The sequence below is a fragment of the Ornithodoros turicata genome, chromosome 1 (assembly GCF_037126465.1).
Source record: "Ornithodoros turicata isolate Travis chromosome 1, ASM3712646v1, whole genome shotgun sequence".
Taxonomy (NCBI): domain Eukaryota; kingdom Metazoa; phylum Arthropoda; class Arachnida; order Ixodida; family Argasidae; genus Ornithodoros; species Ornithodoros turicata.
In genome coordinates, this window is record NC_088201.1 from 1,186,646 (window position 1) to 1,200,001 (window position 13,356).

The window sequence follows — 13,356 nt, forward strand, 5'->3', positions numbered from 1 at the left end:
ATGCGATCAAAGCCATTTATCTCTACGGCATTTTGGCCACGTACTGCAAGTTGATTAATCAAATTTCCAGAAATGTGCCTCGATACAGAAAGACAGCTTTTTTTAACACTGTATATAGTGTAGCACCTTTACTGTAATGCTTCTAAATGTCCGCACAGTGAACGATATTCGGTGGATATGGAGTTGAAGGATAGGCAAAGCTAAGTATAACTCCACACTAAATGTTGGCTCGCACTTGAAATAACATTGTGCCATCATATACTTGTACACTGTCTACTAGAGTTCACTAACCAAGCTTTTACTAGTTTGATTTATGGGCATACATTTAGCGTATGCTCTCACTATCCATGAAGGTCCATACCCACAACATGTCCTGGTAGGATAATTCTTGAGTTGCGTGTTAGTGCTGCCAAGGAACTGTGACTATGAGCAGCGTACGGACAGCAGGAAGGGGTTAGCACGCATCCTGGGCAGACTTCGGGGGAACCCTGCCGGAAAACCTCAGGCAGCACAGTAGGTGGAATTCCCACTTATTTTTTGCGTGTCTTCCGATTAAACATGAAAAAAAAAAAAAAAAAAAGAACATTTGCTGTCAATACCCTCATTTAGAACCAACATATTCAACAGGCAGACGAGTTTTGCCTTCCATTTCTTACAGTGCGTAACTGTTGAAGACAACATATTTATTCTATTGATATCGAGCACGTCCTTGATAGAGATGGGGCTTGTCGTGCATGCTTTTGGCCATCTCTGTCATGTAGGGGTACCAGAGGGGACGCAGGGCTTCTGAATGGGCCACGACCTCTTCCCACGACCATCTGTAACTGGGCAAGGCGTGTTCCAGCGTGAAGGGCCCATGCTGATGGCGTTCCAGAGATGTTACATGCGCCATGCTACCTAAGGCTGGTGGTGGACAAAAAGCCTGGATGCCAGATCACATTCCTCCCATTCTAAGTACCTTTCCCAATGTCGTGCACCAGCGAGCGCATGTTGCAACCAGCGCCGCAGTGGACCTCTGGAAATGACAAAATATGCAACTGGATAGGGTTTATTTCGGTCTTACGGAGCCGGCTCTCTTTATAACATGTACCAACATGTAACATCCTTCTGTCTTTGCACAGTGAATTCCGTTAAAGTACAACCTCCGACTTAACGTAATAAAATAACGAGGTCTGCTCCATCATGCTACGGACATCATCAGTGCCAAACTGCATGAGAGGTTCCATCAGGTTCCATCAGGTTTGGTCGCTATTTAAGGAGATGGGAGTATTGTTCAGGAAAGGGGCTACAGTTTTTGTTACAAACCGAGAAGCTTTCTGGGTCCCCATCTTTGTTCTCGAGCCAAGGTCACCGCGTTGTCCAAGTCAAAACAATGGCGTAGTTATGTCGTCTCCCAGCTTTTGGAGTATTTTTGCAAACCTCCAATGTGAGACAAGATTTCCTTCAGACTACACGGGCACCTCCCCATTCCAGAAGTAGGACAGGGTTTTCCCTGCTATGTCGGACAAAAACCTGGCCAAATTACCTCAATCTCGGCTCATCTTTGCACCAAAATCAGTCAAACTCCTTTAGAGTGAAAGCCTTTTTAACGAAAATACTGGTTGAACGAATTATTTTCACAGTCCCGTATAGGGCCAATGTATTGTTCAAACATTCGGTACAAATTTCTTTACGACGAAAATACCTCAATAACGAACAAACATGTGGCCCCTTCAACGTAATTTCCAACACATACAACGAAGTTCCCCAGGGGAGTTTGTCGGGGTTGGAAAATCCTCGTCAATACTGGAGCAAAAGTTCCAAAACCAACCAACATAGATATCCCCCAGGCCATTGAAATGCTGGCTGGCGGAGTGTGACGCGAGAGGTTGTTGAAAACTGCTGGCACAAAGCCGGGTTCGTCGAGTCAAGAGATGATGAAGATGGCGGAACCGTGTTTGACGCAACCAACTGTTGTGACGAGCCTGAATCCTTGCAGAGGACGTGGGTAAGCTATGCAAGAACGCTCCACCTCCCGGCACAATTGCTTCCAGAGGAATTTGTGAATGCCGATAAGGATGTTGCTCCAGTTCAAATGGAGAAAGAGAGCATTGAAAGCAAAGAGGAAGAAAGCCAGCCAAGATGAAAACAATGAAGAAGACAGATAAACCACAGCGGTTTCGTTCTTCTTGTAATAACGTGCCTGAAGCACACTTTGGAAGCTTGGACAATCAGTAGATGTACTGTTCAGAAAACGCAATGAACGCTCTAGTTGAGAAAAGACTGACTGCCTTCTTTTGTGCGCAAATAAATGTGTCCTGCGAGTGCATACTAACAATTTGAGTGGTCTCTCCCTTTTATGGTTATCGCCTAGAGCCAAGCAGATGTGTAAATAAACAAGATGGTGGACATCCTCTTCAACCGAGTGACCTTTACCACCAATTTTTTTCGCTGTCGCCTGAGCTTCGTTCTAAAGGAGTTTGACTGTATTTGTCGCAGCATTTTGTTGCTTTAGGTTTTAGGGTCCAAAAAACGGGTGTTGCCAGTCTACTTTGTAACTATTCGTCGTGTGTCTCGAGTTTGTCTCGAGCTTTTCAACGTGTACCGCACCGAGGCGATGAAAAGTGGGCTCACGTTTCAGAGACAATTCTTTGAGCTCAATTCCGAGTGGGTTTAAATTATCGAGCAAGCAGCACGTTGCTCGAAAAGCTCCAAAGGTAATGCCATTGAGTGGAATCTGCACAGAATTTAATCGTGAAAAGTGGGGAGAGAGGTACCATGAATTGAAGAAGGGGGACATTTCTGGCAACATGGCTGCCATTTTTTGTTTCCCAAAAAGTTCCCGAAGTTCAGGGACGGCTAAGCTCCATCTTCTATTTTTACGATGCAGTTGAAATGTGTAACGTTTGCTAGACTAACCCTGTATGTCACTGCACCGTGTCAGGGTGTTGAAGCAATCAAAAATTATTCTAATCAAGGTGTTGCCCATAACTAACACCACTATTTTCATCTAAGTTGACCCAAGGGAGAAATTCAGAGTGCAACGAAAACTTTCAAAGTGTAACAAAAATGCAGGTTGACTAGTGTTTTTGGAGGGGGAGCTATTTGATGTCCTTTGTAAACTTTCAATAGAGTAATGTTTGGAAAGCGTACCGAGCTTGAAATCCGGTGGCTCTAGGGAGGCCAACTCAATCGAATGGCAGACGACTGGACGCTTTGCCACCACAGTGCTGGCCACCACGCTGTCAGGAGGAGGAGGCCGATTTTGCTCAAACTCTCCCAGACTCTGAACGAACACGTTTTTCATATCTGTTCCTGTTATGTGCTCTGCAATGCAACATTCAAGTGCTTCATTTTTCACACTACTCACTCTGAAAAATGTGTCTACGTGTGAAAATTACTGAGATGACATCTTAGCAATTGTCATGCTCAAAACCATCGCATATTTGTATCCATGACAGCAAACACATCCCGAGACAAAAAAAGGAACACACATTTTTCTTGACATTTGTCTCACGGGGTTTTGCTCGCTTGCAACCTAACTATGACATAACACTGCATAAAAGAACCAGTTCCTCACCATATGGCGCGGTCCCTACAACGTCGCCAGTGGCATCGTATGTACTGGTCTGTACCCCCAAACGACCTTTCACGATGTATTTCTGCAAACGAGTCATTAAGCAAGCAACAGGCAACAGCTTCCTGGCAACTACTTACTCTGTCTCCGACTCGGAACCATCGCACTAAAGACGTGAACCGAGATACGCCGTAAACTGGAAAAGAAACCGAGTAACTTTTAAAATGTCTAGCCTTAGTAACTTACCAAGAACGCCACTGGCACATGTATCCATTGTGCCTGCTGGTAAGATTTTGTACCCATAACCAAAGATTCTTGTTTCAAGGTCTGAAAATGCATGGCTGCGTCGGCTATAATGATCCTTGTGTGGAAATCCATCTTTTTAGACAAACATTACCATCGTTAAATTGTAAAGACAACGTGTTGGTAACGTCTGCAACGCATTGTCCTTTATCCTTCCAAATTGGGAATATTAGGCGAATATTATTAAGTAGGGCTTTGGCTTTGTTGCTCCGGCAGATTGAGGACAAAAAAGGCATTATCCAATTAAAACTAGAGTGACTCTAATAAAACCATAAAAAAACACAAATCTAGGCGCGAGTGAGTGCACCTCGTCCCTTTTGAGTCAGAGCAGACGACAAGCGTCAGAAAGAGGCGCGACAAAAAGAAAAAAAGAAAACACAAAATATACATACACACGAGCAGTATATACAAATATCAACAACAAGAGTATTTTGTTTTCTTCCTCAGCTTCAAGTTCGCTTAATCCATCCTCCATTTCCACTGTCCTAGGTGGCGCTTCACTTGCATCAACCCATCAACCATTCCTCCTTCTGTTTACTTTCGGTTCCGGTTTGGCCGAGGAGCCAGGCGACAATGTCTTCGGTGTTCTGTTTCGGTCCTCCGCTCCACACTGGTTCCAATTTCACTTTGCCCCATTCGAGTAGAACGTGTCGTATAGTTTCCGGACACACGCAGGACTTGCATCATGAAAGAGTTCGTTTCGTCTTGCGTTGGTTTGCAGTGAGCCCGTTCATCTTGCTTGGAACAGGGGTGCACTGCCCGTCTCCTGGGTACGCCGGAGAGGTTACTGGTTCCTTCTTGTGTGCGCAGTAGTGTCGAAGGCTCTGCTTTTTGTTGACCTTTTCCCCAGACTTCGACTTCTATATTGGGAGATTTCCTTTGAGGTGATTTTCGCCCAGTGTTCTTCGTTTGCAGCGCTTTGTCTTGTCGTGCCGGGACTCTATTTTCGATCGTATTGGTATATTTATTCTTATCCAGTTCGACTTTATTCCACGGTATCTGTTATGTTGAAAAACTCTTTTTCGCATGGATGCTTCCTGTTGGTGAATAAGCGACCCGCTCTGTCGCCTTACTCTGTCCCTTTTGTGACCGCTTTCAAACATAATTTTGTGCCCAGCACATATACCCCATCAGGGCTTCTAGACCTAATTTCTACTTCTACTGGCATTTTTTCTCGTCCTTCCACGCCCCTTTAATGAGCTTTCAAGCATAATTGTGTGCCCAGGACATGTATCCCATCAGGGCTTCTAGTCCTAATTTCCACTTCTCCTGGCATTTTTTTCGTCCTTCCACGCCCCTTTAATGAGCTTTCAAGCATAATTGTGTGCCCAGGACATGTATCCCTTCAGGGCTTCTAGTCCTAATTTCCACTTCTCCTGGCATTTTTTTCGTCCTTCCACGCCCCTTTAATGAGCTTTCAAGCATAATTGTGTGCCCAGGACATGTATCCCTTCAGGGCTTCTAGTCCTAATTTCTACTTCTACTGGCATTTTTTCTCGTCCTTCCACGCCCCTTTAATGAGCATTCAAGCATAATTGTGTGCCCAGGACATCCCATCAGGGCTTCTAGTCCTAATTTCCACTTCTCCTGGCATTTTTTTCGTCCTTCCACGCCCCTTTAATGAGCATTCAAGCATAATTGTGTGCCCAGGACATGTATCCCTTCAGGGCTTCTAGTCCTAATTTCTACTTCTCCTGGCATTTTTTTCGTCCTTCCACGCCCCTTTAATGAGCTTTCAAACATAATTGTGTGCCCAGGACATGTATCCCTTCAGGGCTTCTAGTCCTAATTTCTACTTCTCCTGGCACTTTTTCAGTCCTTCCACGCCCCTTTAATGAGCTTTCAAACATAATTGTGTGCCCAGGACATGTATCCCTTCAGGGCTTCTATTCCTAATTTCTACTCCTCCTGGCATTTCTTCCGTCCTTCAACGCCCCTTTGATGAGCTTTCAAGCATAATTGTGTGCCCAGGACATGTATCCCTTCAGGGTTCTAGTCCTAATTTCTACTTCTCCTGGCATTTTTTCAGTCCTTCCACGCCCCTTTAATGAGCTTTCAAACATAGTTGAGTGCCCAGGACATGTATCCCTTCAGGGCTTCTAGTCCTAATTCCTACTTCTCCTGGCACTTTTTCAGTCCTTCCACGCCCCTTTAATGAGCTTTCAAACATAATTGTGTGCCCAGGACATGTATCCCTTCAGGGCTTCTAGTCCTAATTTCTACTTCTCCTCGCATTTTTTCAGTCCTTCCACGCCCCTTTAATGAGCTTTCAAACATAATTGTGTGCCCAGGACATGTATCCCTTCAGGGCTTCTATTCCTAATTTCTACTCCTCCTGGCATTTCTTCCGTCCTTCAACGCCCCTTTGATGAGCTTTCAAGCATAATTGTGTGCCCAGGACATGTATCCCTTCAGGGCTTCTATTCCTAATTTCTACTTCTCCTGGCATTTTTTTCGTCCTTCCACGCCCCTTTAATGAGCTTTCAAGCATAATTGTGTGCCCAGGACATGTATCCCATCAGGGCTTCTAGTCCTAATTTCTACTTCTCCTGGCACTTTTTGAGTACTTCCACGTCCCTTTAATGAGCATTCAAGCATAATTGTGTGCCCAGGACATGTATCCCATCAGGGCTACTAGTCCTAATTTCTACTTCTCCTGGCACTTTTTCAGTCCTTCCACGTCCCTTTAATGAGCATTCAAGCATAATTGTGTGCCCAGGACATGTATCCCATCAGGGCTTCTAGTCCTAATTTCTACTTCTCCTGGCACTTTTTCAGTCCTTCCACGTCCCTTTACTGAGCATTCAAGCATAATTGTGTGCCCAGGACATGTATCCCATCAGGGCTTCTAGTCCTAATTTCTACTTCTCCTGGCACTTTTTCAGTCCTTCCAAGTCCCTTTAATGAGCATTCAAGCATAACTGTGTGCCCAGGACATGTATCCCTTCAGGGCTTCTATTCCCAATTTCTACTTCTCCTGGCATTTTTTTTCGTCCTTCCACGCCCCTTTAATGAGCTTTCAAACATAATTGTGTGCCCAGGACATGTGTCCCATCAGGGCTTCTAGTCCTATTTTCTACTTCTCCTGGCACTTTTTCAGTCCTTCCACGCCCCTTTAATGACTTTTCAAGCATAATTCTGTGCCCAAGACATGTATCCCATCAGGGCTTCTAGTCCTAATTTCTACTTCTCCTGGCAGTTTTTTCGTCCTTCCACGCCCCTTTTATGAGCTTTCAAGCATAATTGTGTGCACAAGGCATGTATCCCATCAGGGCTTCTGGTCCTAATTTCTAGTTCTCCTGGCATTTTTCCGTCCTTCCACGCCCCTTTAATGAGCATTCAAGCATAATTGTGTGCCCAGGACATGCATCCCATCAGGGCTTCTAGTCCTAATTTCTACTTCTCCTGGCACTTTTTCAGTCCTTCCACGTCGCTTTAATGAGCATTCAAGCATAATTGTGTGCCCAGGACATGTATCCCATCAGGGCTTCTAGTCCTAATTTCTACTTCTCCTGGCACTTTTTCAGTCCTTCCACGTCCCTTTACTGAGCATTCAAGCATAATTGCGTGCCCAGGACATGTATCCCATCAGGGCTTCTAGTCCTAATTTCTACTTCTCCTGGCACTTTTTCAGTCCTTCCAAGTCCCTTTAATGAGCATTCAAGCATAATTGTGTGCCCAGGACATGTATCCCATCAGGGCTTCTAGTCCCAATTTCTACTTCTCCTGGCATTTTTTCGTCCTTCCACGTCCCTTTAATGAGCATTCAAGCATAATTGTGTTCCCAGGACATGCATCCCATCAGGGCTTCTAGTCCTAATTTCTACTTCTCCTGGTATTTTTTCAGTCCTTCCACGCCCCTTTAATGAGCTTTCAAACATAATTTTGTGCCCAGGACATATATCCCATCAGGGCTTCTAGTCCTAATTTCTACTTCTCCTGGCACTTTTTCAGTCCTTCCACGCCCCTTTAATGAGCATTCAAGCATAATCGTGTGCCCAGGACATGTATCCCATCAGGGCTTCTAGTCCTAATTTCTACTTCTCCTGGCACTTTTTCAGTCCTTCCACGTCCCTTTAATGAGCATTCAAGCATAATTGTGTGCCCAGGACATGTATCCCATCAGGGCTTCTTGTCCTAATTTCTAATTCTCCTGGCACTTTTTCAGTCCTTCCACGCCTCTTTAATGAGCATTCAAGCATAATTGTGTTCCCAGGACATGTATCCCTTCAGGGCTTCTAGTCCTAATTTCTACTTCTCCTGGCACTTTTTCCGTCCTTCCACGCCCCTTTAATGAGCTTTCAAACATAATTTTGTGCCCAGGACATATCTCCCATCAGGGCTTCTAGTCCTAATTTCTACTTCTCCTGGCACTTTTTTTCGTACTTCAACGCCCCTTTGATGAGCTTTCAAGCATAATTGTGTGCCCAGGACATGTATCCCTTCAGGGCTTCTATTCCTAATTTCTACTTCTCCTGGCACTTTTTCAGTCCTTCCACGTCCCTTTAATGAGCATTCAAGCATAATTGTGTGCCCAGGACATGTATCCCATCAGGGCTTCTAGTCCTAATTTCTACTTCTCCTGGCACTTTTTCAGTCCTTCCACGTCCCTTTAATGAGCATTCAAACATAATTGTGTGCCCAGGACATCTATCCCATCAGGGCTTCTAGTCCTAACTTCTACTTCTCCTGGTATTTTTTCAGTCCTTCCACGCCCCTGTAATGAGCTTTCAAACATAATTGTGTGCCCAGGACATGTATCCCTTCAGGGCTTCTATTCCTAATTTCTATTTCTCCTGGCACTTTTTCCGTCCTTCCACGCCCCTTTAATGAGCTTTCAAACATAATTTTGTGCCCAGGACATATATCCCATCAGGGCTTCTAGTCCTAATTTCTACTTCTCCTGGCACTTTTTCAGTCCTTCCACGTCCCTTTAATGAGCATTCAAGCATAATTGTGTGCCCAGGACATGTATCCCTTCAGGGCTTCTATTCCCAATTTCTACTTCTCCTGGCACTGTTTCAGTCCTTCCACGCCCCTTTAATGAGCTTTCAAGCATAATTGTGTGCCCAGGACATGTATCCCATCAGGGCTTCTGGTCCTAATTTCTAGTTCTCCTGGCATTTTTTTCGTCCTTCCACGCCCCTTTAATGAGCATTCAAGCATAATTGTGTGCCCAAGACAGGTATCCCATCAGGGCTTCTAGTCCTAATTTCCACTTCTCCTGGCATTTTTTTCGTCCTTCCACGCCCCTTTAATGAGCATTCAAGCATAATTGTGTGCCCAGGACATGTATCCCTTCAGGGCTTCTAGTCCTAATTTCTACTTCTCCTGGCACTTTTTCAGTCCTTCCACGCCCCTTTAATGAGCTTTCAAACATAATTGTGTGCCCAAGACAGGTATCCCATCAGGGCTTCTAGTCCTAATTTCCACTTCTCCTGGCACTTTTTCAGTCCTTCCACGTCCCTTTAATGAGCATTCAAACATAATTGTGTGCCCAGGACATCTATCCCATCAGGGCTTCTAGTCCTATTTTCTACTTCTCCTGGCACTTTTTCAGTCCTTCCACGCCCCTTTAATGAGCTTTCAAGCATAATTGTGTGCCCAAGACATGTATCCCATCAGGGCTTCTAGTCCTAATTTCTACTTCTCCTGGCACTTTTTCAGTCCTTCCACGCCCCTTTAATGAGCTTTCAAGCATAATTGTGTGCCCAAGACATGTATCCCATCAGGGCTTCTAGTCCTAATTTCTACTTCTCCTGGCACTTTTTGAGTACTTCCACGTCCCTTTAATGAGCATTCAAGCATAATTGTGTGCCCAGGACATGTATCCCATCAGGGCTTCTAGTCCTAATTTCTACTTCTCCTGGCACTTTTTCAGTCCTTCCACGTCCCTTTAATGAGCATTCAAGCATAATTGTGTGCCCAGGACATGTATCCCATCAGGGCTTCTAGTCCTAATTTCTACTTCTCCTGGCACTTTTTCAGTCCTTCCACGTCCCTTTACTGAGCATTCAAGCATAATTGTGTGCCCAGGACATGTATCCCATCAGGGCTTCTAGTCCTAATTTCTACTTCTCCTGGCACTTTTTCAGTCCTTCCAAGTCGCTTTAATGAGCATTCAAGCATAATTGTGTGCCCAGGACATGTATCCCTTCAGGGCTTCTATTCCCAATTTCTACTTCTCCTGGCATTTTTTTCCGTCCTTCCACGCCCCTTTAATGAGCTTTCAAACATAATTGTGTGCCCAGGACATGTGTCCCATCAGGGCTTCTAGTCCTATTTTCTACTTCTCCTGGCACTTTTTCAGTCCTTCCACGCCCCTTTAATGAGCTTTCAAGCATAATTCTGTGCCCAAGACATGTATCCCATCAGGGCTTCTAGTCCTAATTTCTACTTCTCCTGGCACTTTTTCAGTCCTTCCAAGTCCCTTTAATGAGCATTCAAGCATAATTGTGTGCCCAGGACATGTATCCCATCAGGGCTTCTAGTCCTAATTTCTACTTCTCCTGGCACTTTTTCAGTCCTTCCACGTCCCTTTACTGAGCATTCAAGCATAATTGTGTGCCCAGGACATGTATCCCATCAGGGCTTCTAGTCCTAATTTCTACTTCTCCTGGCACTTTTTCAGTCCTTCCACGCCCCTTTAATGAGCATTCAAGCATAATTGTGTGCCCAGGACATGCATCCCATCAGGGCTTCTAGTCCTAATTTCTACTTCTCCTGGCACTTTTTCAGTCCTTCCACGTCGCTTTAATGAGCATTCAAGCATAATTGTGTGCCCAGGACATGTATCCCATCAGGGCTTCTAGTCCTAATTTCTACTTCTCCTGGCACTTTTTCAGTCCTTCCACGTCCCTTTAATGAGCATTCAAGCATAATTGTGTGCCCAGGACATGTATCCCATCAGGGCTTCTAGTCCCAATTTCTACTTCTCCTGGCATTTTTTCGTCCTTCCACGCCCCTTTAATGAGCATTCAAGCATAATTGTGTTCCCAGGACATGCATCCCATCAGGGCTTCTAGTCCTAATTTCTACTTCTCCTGGTATTTTTTCAGTCCTTCCACGCCCCTTTAATGAGCTTTCAAACATAATTTTGTGCCCAGGACATATATCCCATCAGGGCTTCTAGTCCTAATTTCTACTTCTCCTGGCACTTTTTCAGTCCTTCCACGCCCCTTTAATGAGCATTCAAGCATAATCGTGTGCCCAGGACATGTATCCCATCAGGGCTTCTAGTCCTAATTTCTACTTCTCCTGGCACTTTTTCAGTCCTTCCACGTCCCTTTAATGAGCATTCAAGCATAATTGTGTGCCCAGGACATGTATCCCATCAGGGCTTCTTGTCCTAATTTCTAATTCTCCTGGCACTTTTTCAGTCCTTCCACGCCTCTTTAATGAGCATTCAAGCATAATTGTGTTCCCAGGACATGTATCCCTTCAGGGCTTCTAGTCCTAATTTCTACTTCTCCTGGCACTTTTTCCGTCCTTCCACGCCCCTTTAATGAGCTTTCAAACATAATTTTGTGCCCAGGACATATCTCCCATCAGGGCTTCTAGTCCTAATTTCTACTTCTCCTGGCACTTTTTTTCGTACTTCAACGCCCCTTTGATGAGCTTTCAAGCATAATTGTGTGCCCAGGACATGTATCCCTTCAGGGCTTCTATTCCTAATTTCTACTTCTCCTGGCACTTTTTCAGTCCTTCCACGTCCCTTTAATGAGCATTCAAGCATAATTGTGTGCCCAGGACATATATCCCATCAGGGCTTCTAGTCCTAATTTCTACTTCTCCTGGCACTTTTTCAGTCCTTCCACGTCCCTTTAATGAGCATTCAAGCATAATTGTGTGCCCAGGACATGCATCCCATCAGGGCTTCTAGTCCTAATTTCTACTTCTCCTGGTATTTTTTCAGTCCTTCCACGCCCCTGTAATGAGCTTTCAAACAGAATTGTGTGCCCAGGACATGTATCCCTTCAGGGCTTGTATTCCTAATTTCTACTTCTCTTGGCACTTTTTCCGTCCTTCCACGCCCCTTTAATGAGCTTTCAAACATAATTTTGTGCCCAGGACATATACCCTTTCAGGGCTTCTAGTCCTAATTTCTACTTCTCCTGGCACTTTTTTCGTACTTCCACGCCCCTTTAATGAGCTTTCAAGCATAATCGTGTGCCCAGGACATGTATCCCATCAGGGCTTCTAGTCCTAATTTCTACTTCTCCTGGCACTTTTTCAGTCCTTCCACGTCCCTTTAATAAGCATTCAAGCATAATTGTGTGCCCAGGACATGTATCCCATCAGGGCTTCTTGTCCTAATTTCTAATTCTCCTGGCACTTTTTCAGTCCTTCCACGCCTCTTTAATGAGCATTCAAGCATAATTGTGTTCCCAGGACATGTATCCCTTCAGGGCTTCTATTCCTAATTTCTACTTCTCCTGGCACTTTTTCCGTCCTTCCACGCCCCTTTAATGAGCTTTCAAACATAATTTTGTGCCCAGGACATATATCCCATCAGGGCTTCTAGTCCTAATTTCTACTTCTCCTGGCACTTTCTTTCGTACTTCCACGCCCCTTTAATGAGCTTTCAAGCATAATTGTGTGCCCAGGACATGTATCCCATCAGGGCTTCTAGTCCTAATTTCTACTTCTCCTGGCATTTTTTTCGTCCTTCCACGCCCCTTTTATGAGCTTTCAAGCATAATTGTGTGCACAAGGCATGTATCCCATCAGGGCTTCTGGTCCTAATTTCTAGTTCTCCTGGCATTTTTCCGTCCTTCCACGCCCCTTTACTGAGCATTCAAGCATAATTGTGTGCCCAGGACATGTATCCCATCAGGGCTTCTAGTCCTAATTTCTACTTCTCCTGGCACTTTTTCAGTCCTTCCAAGTCGCTTTAATGAGCATTCAAGCATAATTGTGTGCCCAGGACATGTATCCCTTCAGGGCTTCTATTCCCAATTTCTACTTCTCCTGGCATTTTTTTCCGTCCTTCCACGCCCCTTTAATGAGCTTTCAAACATAATTGTGTGCCCAGGACATGTGTCCCATCAGGGCTTCTAGTCCTATTTTCTACTTCTCCTGGCACTTTTTCAGTCCTTCCACGCCCCTTTAATGAGCTTTCAAGCATAATTCTGTGCCCAAGACATGTATCCCATCAGGGCTTCTAGTCCTAATTTCTACTTCTCCTGGCACTTTTTCAGTCCTTCCAAGTCCCTTTAATGAGCATTCAAGCATAATTGTGTGCCCAGGACATGTATCCCATCAGGGCTTCTAGTCCTAATTTCTACTTCTCCTGGCACTTTTTCAGTCCTTCCACGTCCCTTTACTGAGCATTCAAGCATAATTGTGTGCCCAGGACATGTATCCCATCAGGGCTTCTAGTCCTAATTTCTACTTCTCCTGGCACTTTTTCAGTCCTTCCACGCCCCTTTAATGAGCATTCAAGCATAATTGTGTGCCCAGGACATGCATCCCATCAGGGCTTCTAGTCCTAATTT

At 44.8% G+C, this 13,356-nt stretch overlaps 1 protein-coding gene across 1 annotated transcript; it reads right to left on the bottom strand.

Moving 5' to 3' along the window:
- Positions 1-662: 662 nt before the first annotated feature.
- LOC135396480 (pseudouridylate synthase TRUB1-like) lies at positions 663-4,315 on the bottom strand. Its single transcript, XM_064627474.1, has 7 exons — positions 3,954-4,315; positions 3,803-3,883; positions 3,697-3,752; positions 3,560-3,641; positions 3,133-3,306; positions 959-1,015; positions 663-903 (listed from the first exon to the last, which is right to left on the bottom strand). Exons 1-7 carry the CDS (start codon positions 4,093-4,095, stop codon positions 689-691), a joined length of 807 nt encoding a protein of 268 aa, XP_064483544.1. The 5' UTR covers positions 4,096-4,315; the 3' UTR covers positions 663-688.
- Between the last annotated feature and the right edge of the window lie 9,041 nt (positions 4,316-13,356).

Bases quoted from the DNA above. Each gene is read 5' to 3' on its own strand.
- LOC135396480 (XM_064627474.1), bottom strand. From the start codon at position 4,095: ATGCCTTTTTTGTCCTCAATCTGCCGGAGCAACAAAGCCAAAGCCCTA. The intron at 3,642-3,696 runs GTAAGTAGTTGC...ACTCGTTTGCAG, and splicing joins GGTTCCGAGTCGGAGACAGA to AAATACATCGTGAAAGGTCG. The intron at 904-958 runs GTACTTAGAATG...GTCCACCACCAG, and splicing joins GGTGCACGACATTGGGAAAG to CCTTAGGTAGCATGGCGCAT.